Raw genomic sequence first — 7,128 nt, 5'->3', positions numbered from 1 at the left:
ATCCTCCCGTCGTCACGATTGGTCAGCGCCGGTCCTCGCGCCTTCCTCGACAAATTGGAGGGGCGCCTCAATTGAGCCGCCCCTCCCGCCAACGCGATGGTCAGCGCCGGCCCTTGCGCCTGGGTGGTTATCATTTGAGCCCGTTCTCGTTTCGCCCTTCTCACTTGGCCCTTCTCAAAACAACCATTCTCAAAAGGACCTTCTCGCTTTGACCTGTCGCATTTGGCCCTTTCCCGTTTCGTCCTTCGTATTTCAACCCCTCTCATTTGAGCCCGTTCTCGTTTCGCCCTTCTCACTTGGCCCTTCTCAAAACAACCATTCTCAAAAAGACCTTCTCGCTTTGACCTGTCGCATTTGGCCCTTTCCCATTTCGTCCTTCGTATTTCAACCTCCCTCATTTGAGCCCGTTCTCTTTTCGCCCTTCTCCCTGGGCCCCTTTCAAAACAACCATTCTAAAAAAATATCTTGCTTTGACACGGCACATTTGACTCTTTCTACTCCAAATTTGTTTTGTTTTTTGGGGTAATATATATTCATAAATTCACTAATATTTCCTGTTGTGTGTGTGCCACGCTATTGGCTTAATCTCTCTGCCAATGATTTTAGCCGTGGGTCGTGGTCGTGGACAAAAGCTACTGCCTGACTAAACAACAGACCAACTACTTATCGCAGACAGATCACAGTCCGAAATGTCACTTTCTTTGAGGTCGCACTTTGCTTGGAAACAGAGTTTCCAAGCAAAGTGTCCATTGTTTTCTTTCTTTTCTTTGTGTTCGTTTAGAGAAAGAGAAGCAGGCGACATTGTACAAACGTATTACGTTATCTATAGTGTTTGTATTTTTGGGGGGTGAGAAGTGTGTGTGTGTGAGGGGGGGGGGAGTGGGGAACGCCGGATGGGAGAACAACATAGGTCGAGAGAAAGTGGGGACTGTGAATCCAGTTCTTTTGTTGTCCGGGGTGGGCCGTGGGTGGTGGGAGCTGAGTCATAAAACGCTGAACCGTCAACTTGCACCCGGAATTCCATGATCGAATCGTCGCTTCACTCGACAGCGAGACGTCAGTCAGGGAAGATGGACAAGTTTGTTCTAAGCGAAACGCAAAAAAAGAAATTGTGTCTTCACCTTGAAGGCTACAAGTATTACAAACGACGACAGAATGCAAACGGAACGATCGCGTGGCGTTGTTGCCGTTACACTTCATCAGGATGTGTGGCTTCGATATTGACCGAAGAAGACAACGTGAAAAGCAGATCACGTAAGTTGCTATATTCGATTTGCCTTTGACGGTCTGTTTCAGCATGATAGAAATCGCTATTTGTTTTCGTTCCTTACTTACTCTTATCAGCACCACTTAGTACAAGCCTAAAGGCAGTTAAAGTGTCATTGACCATTCACGTTCCTATTTACTTATAGACGATCATAACCATGCACCAGACGAGGCGACGCTTGTGAAGGACCAGCTGCGCGTGGCACTGAAAAAGGCAGCAGCAGCCAACCCCAATACGCCCGTGCCAAGGTTGTTTCAAGAGGAACTTCTCCGAACTTGTTCTGCAGTAGGTTTTACATTATTACATCTATCGCGTATAAAGAAGTATTATTCAAAGTTAGCTGAACCAAATCACTAAATTTATTCTAGGTGCCAGATGAAGTCGCAGCAGAAGTACCCACGTTTGCCACCCTCAAGGATACGATGTATCGGGAAAGGCGTTCAGCGCAGCCACCGCTTCCATCATCAGCCTCCACTCTGCAACTCAACGACGCCCACAAAAAGACAGAAAGCGCAGAGCCGTTCCTGGTCGTCGACGACCGCAGTGATCCCTCGTCTTGCATACTTGCCTTCGCTACACGAGATGGAATGCAGCGGCTGTCGTCAGCCAAAATTATTTTTGCGGATGGGACGTTTTTTGTTGTACCGCACATCTATGACCAACTTGTAACCCTGCATGTTGTAACCGACGGCGTGCATAGCGCAGCGGTTTACTTCCTGTTGTCGGGTCGGTCACGACAAACCTATGTCCGTGCTTTTCAAGGGCTCAAAGCTGCATTCATATCGGCTGGGATTTCATTCTCGACCCCTGATATTTTCATGACGGATTTTGAGCAGGCGCTTATTGGTGGTCTGCGCGACGTGTTTCCTCAAGCTGCTCATCGCGGGTGCCATTTTCACTTTGCGCAAAGAGTATGGGCTTCCGTTCAGAGGGCTGGGCTCCAAAGTGCATATTCCAGTGATAACCAAGTAAGGGCTCTGATTCGTAAGCTCGTGGCACTTTCCTTTGTTCCGCCTTGTGATATCCCTCGCGCCTGGGCGTTTCTGCATCAGGAGGGTCTATTGCTCGGTATACCGGAGCTACCTGCTGTACTCGATTACTTCGACGCGACGTGGATAAGTGGCATTTTCCAACTCGAACAGTGGAACCACCATGGAAACAGGGGACCCAGAACCAACAACCACATGGAGGCATGGCATCGAAAAATCAAAGGCATGTCAGGAAAAGCGCACCCGAATCCCTTCGCGTTCATTGATTTAATCAAGAGAGACGAGGCCCAAACAAGAGTCCTCTTGCTTCAAGTTGCAAACGGGGGAGCCGTACGTGCGCAAGGCCGCAAGTGGGCCAATAAAGACAGAAAACTGGCGGAGCTTGAAGGCCGTTTCAACAGCGGCGCCATTTCGCTTTTTCAATTTCTAAACTTGGCTCAAGCTTTTTCTGGGCTGTAAGCATTGTTCAGAGCTTTAGCCGGAAAAATAAACGCGCGAAAATGTTGCCGTTGACTCGTTGTACGAATGTGAAAATGTGTGAAAAATAAAACCAAGTTGTTCGTCCGTAAAAGATGGTATCCCTTTCTTCGAATGCAGAAAAATGAATTCGACAAAGCTTCATATTGCCCGTTCGCGCACGGGCAATATGAGAATGGGCCCAGTTGCGAAAAACCGATTCGGATCTTATGACAATATTCCACCGAGGCGGACGAAGTGAGAATAGGACTAAATACGTAAGGTTCAAATGCGAATGGTGCGTTTTCAGATGGCGGGCAAAAAGAGAAGGGGCCCAGTTGCGAAAATACTGATTCGGACCATATGAGAAGGTTCAAACGAGGCGGACCAGGTGAGAATAGGACGAAATCCGCAAGGTTCAAATGCGAATGGGACGTTTTCAGATAACGGGCAAAATGAGAATGGGCCTATTTGAGAAAAACCTGATTCGGATCTTATGAGAAGGTTCAAACGAGAAGGACCAAATGAGAATGGGACGAAATGCGCATGGTTCAAATGCGAATGGGACGTTTTGAGATACACCCCTTGCGCCTTCCTCGAGAAAGTGGAGGGCGCGTCAATTGAGGCGCCCCTCCCGTCGTCGCGATTGGTCAGCGCCGGCCCTCGCGCCTTAATCGAGGAAGTGGAGGGGCGCCTCAATTTAGGCGCCCCTCCCGTCGTCGCGATTGGTTAGCGCCAGCCCTCGCGCCTTCCTCGAGAAAGAGAAGGGGCGCCTCAATTCGCTCCCGTTTCCGGATGGAGCGGCGTCGCCGTCGACGTAACCTCGCGTGTTGCATTATCGGGAATTTTCCCACTAATTGTAGCGGGGAAATTTTCCAGCGGATACATTTTCTCACTAAACTTAGCGGGGAAAGCTCCTGCTAAATTTGGCGGGAAAATTCACCCTCCAAATTTAGCGGAAATATTTTTCCGCTCAGTTTAGCAGGAAAATTGACGTCACGTGACATAAACACCAATTCAGTTTCTCCGCAAAAATTTGCGGGGAAATTTTCGCTAAATGTCCCGCCAAATACAGCGAAAAATTTTCGATAAATTTTGCGAAAATTTCTCGCTAAATGGGAGGCCAGCAGGAGAGGAGGAGTGGAGGAGGAGGTGGGAAAGGAAGGACACACCCTCCCCTCTGTGCCCTCCACTCTTCCTCCTCAACAGCTGCGTTTTATTTCGGCGTTACACAGAATTGTAAGAATATTTTATTCTTTTTTCTTACTTAAACAAGACGTAGTACTTCCCGAGATCTGTAGGGCTTTCTTTCGCTGGTGAAGCGGCAAGCTTCCGGCTGTGCCTTTTATCTTTCCTTGATCTCATCGTTGACGATTGGAAGATAGAACTAAGAGGGCGACCATGAACGTTTTTACAATGTCGTAGCCGCGGTTAAATGTACATCTGGGGTTAACATTTACATCGGCTAGCTGATCAGCAAAATTGTCGTCCGTGGCGATTAGTCAAGTGCCGCGTGTGACGTTTCACAAACGTTATCAAAATTGTGACGTTCTCCTGAGAAATACAGGGCGGACTGAACGTCCCCATTTGCGGAATTCGCGAGTTTTTTTTTTTTTTTTTTGAGCTCATCGTTTAGCCAAATAATACATTTAAAGTTCGTCTGCCCCACCGATCCAAAGCACGGCTACGTGGCTATGGTCCGCCGGGTCCAACCACCAGCCCATTAGAAACCGCTTCATATATTGGTCAGACCTGCGTATCTACGAAATAATAAACCGCATATTTATTAATTGGCTCATGTTGGCATTTGAAAGGCCGCAGCTTAGGGTTTAGCTCATCGCAGAATCATATAAAGTCCACGTGTCCGATGGGTATTAAACGTGCTACGCAGATTATGCCCATGCCCGACAATTGTATGCTGCTTCATTTCAGTCATCTGTGTTGCCAAAGTAAGGGGGGGGGGGAGGGGGGGGGGGGCGCCCCTTTTCAGATGTTCTCTACGGGTTTTTAGCCTGTCCGTCCTCACTTCTAAGAAGTCAAAATCAAGACCACACAATACGTATTAGGTTAAAGGAGCTGTGCAACGATATTCAGTTGGAATGTTTTTCTCTCTACACGGGCTTACTGGCACACCTGGGACTCAAGGGTACTCACACGCAACGCCATTGGCCAAGAACCTCCTTTGTTACGGTGTAATTTCAAGGACAAAAGCGATCATTTTCATTCAATCTCTCCTTTGCAAAATTTGATGACGTAACTCGGGGATCGCAGTACACCCAAGTGACGATATTTGAATGCGGTTCATAGATTGGACCCGAGCATTGCGTGGGCACTCGACTTGGGCTCGTGACAATTGCTAGCTCGAGAAGCATTCGGGCTGTGACCCGTGTCCAATCGCTGCAACGACGACAACAGCCGAGCCATAACAATGTCTGGAACTCAGCGCGTGTCCTGCGCTTTGCCAACCCCAGCGCGTGGCTATGATCAACACTGGCGGCATATAATCGGCTCCAGATCACGTGGCCGCTTGTTCTGGCTGCGAGTTGAGGGGGTGAACGCTGCTCGTCTTTCTTTAATTTTTTTCTGGGACTTCTATTGCGTGGGGTGAAAAACGAACGCGTGTTTCATAGGTCATTAACGTTAGGGATCTGTTTTAAGCGGTATTTGCGCAAAGTACAAAAATTGTTGCATCGCTCCTTTAATGCCTTCCACAGCTTTCACTTCGTGTCCTTGAACTTCACTGCGCTTAAAGCTAAAGTAAAAAAAAACCTGAGAACTGGTACCGCGCACCTGTGCAGCGTTTGCGCGAAACGTGTAAACTAATTTTTCGCTCATTGCCATTTATTTTTACGAGCTGTTTGAGTATGTACGAACCGCTAGATGGTCTACAAAAATACAAGCAATAACAACAGCTACACTGCTTAATATCTGCTGAATGGATGACGGTGAAACAGAAAATGTTAATCCAAGATTATTTTTTTTATGTTTGACGACCCGCGTAGAGGTAATAAAATCACGCCAAAGAATATAGTATTCGAGTTATTTTGTGATTATTTCTTTTAATTTGTTATGTGTAAAGCACATGCCAGCTTTGCCAGCCCTTTAATGCATTTACCAAATTGAAAATTGCAGAAATAAAGAATGTAGAAAAGAACGTACAATTTATCTCGCTAAAAACGGTACTGAGAGCTATTCTAGAGTTTGTTTGGACCAAAAAATAGTTCTATAAATCTTTTATGTCGATAGGTGTTTCCCTAGCCTAAGCGTTTTGTAAAAATAAACAGCTAAGAGGCGTGGAACCAGGCTCACGACAAAACAATAAAATAAATCATTTTGTGGCAATTTTACTAGAATGGAAAGTTGGGCGAGTTGGTATGAATTCATTTTGAAAAACAGCGCGAATACCACACGGACAAGAAGGAGGAACACACAGGACGAGGCGCTGACTATCAACTGTCTATTCAACACATACATAGAAATTCACGCGAGGTCGGCTTCTTCTTTTTCCTCTTCCAGTCATTCGCCATTAAGCACGCAACATATCAAATTAAAACACACGAGTACATTAAAACACACCAGCACAGGTATAAGTCATCGCGTCTTCCTCTTTTCTTCTTTCTTGGATCTTCAATCTCCGATTCTCAGGTCAACCCATGTCCAAAAAAATTACCTCACTGTCCACTAGGTTAATAGATGGTTGGCTCACGCACCCGGGTTTTCGTTTTGCTATATGATAAGCTTCTACTAGCTCCCTCGATAGCTGATCTTTGTGTTTAAACAGCACTTTTGTGTCACTAAATTTTGGCTCACATCCACAATCACGGCAGTGGACAGCTAAATGGGAGTACGCGTTACCTTTTAATGAACTGTGGTGTTCGCGTAGACGAATGTTGAGGCAACGACCCGTCTGACCTATATATGAGTGACCGCATGAGAAAGATATTTCATACACGGTCCCCTGTGTACAGGACACGAACTTCATGCCATGCTTGACGCGACATCCAAACAGTTCTGGCTTACTTTTCCAGTCAGCACGCTTGTTAACCACGTTTATAATTCTGCTCAGTTTGTTACGCGCTGAAAAAATTACATTGACCCCATACCTCGAACCGACTCCCTTTAACCCGTGTGAAAGACGATGGATGTAAGGAACAACGGCGACATTCTTTTTGTCTATCTTGGCTTTTTCTTTTTCAGGTTTACTGGAATCAATCTTGATATACCGAGTCACCTTATCGCAGGCTGAAGTAATAATTGAGTCGGGAAAATTAGAGTCTCTGAGTCTAGCGACCTGTACTGAGAAGCTTTCTTTCATCTTATGAAAACAGGTTTTTGTCAACGCTGACTGTAAGCAGGAATACGCAATACCGTTTTTTACGAGCTTTGAGTGTGCTGAAGGATAGTCTGGTAGTTTCT

General features: G+C 46.4%; 1 protein-coding gene across 1 annotated transcript; it reads left to right on the top strand.

The window, feature by feature from the left end:
• Positions 1–963: 963 nt before the first annotated feature.
• Positions 964–2,827, top strand: LOC115331600. The gene is made up of 3 exons (XM_029993721.2): positions 964–1,254; positions 1,413–1,552; positions 1,636–2,827. The coding sequence occupies exons 1-3, from the start codon at positions 1,023–1,025 to the stop codon at positions 2,713–2,715; spliced, it is 1,452 nt and encodes a 483-aa protein (XP_029849581.1). The 5' UTR covers positions 964–1,022; the 3' UTR covers positions 2,716–2,827.
• The last annotated feature ends 4,301 nt before the right edge of the window (positions 2,828–7,128 follow it).

Source organism: Ixodes scapularis, unplaced genomic scaffold, assembly GCF_016920785.2.
Source record: "Ixodes scapularis isolate PalLabHiFi unplaced genomic scaffold, ASM1692078v2 PGA_scaffold4__175_contigs__length_147842914, whole genome shotgun sequence".
NCBI lineage: Eukaryota > Metazoa > Arthropoda > Arachnida > Ixodida > Ixodidae > Ixodes > Ixodes scapularis.
Note: the sequence above shows the minus strand (reverse complement) of the source record. Positions and strands in the feature narration are given on the sequence as shown.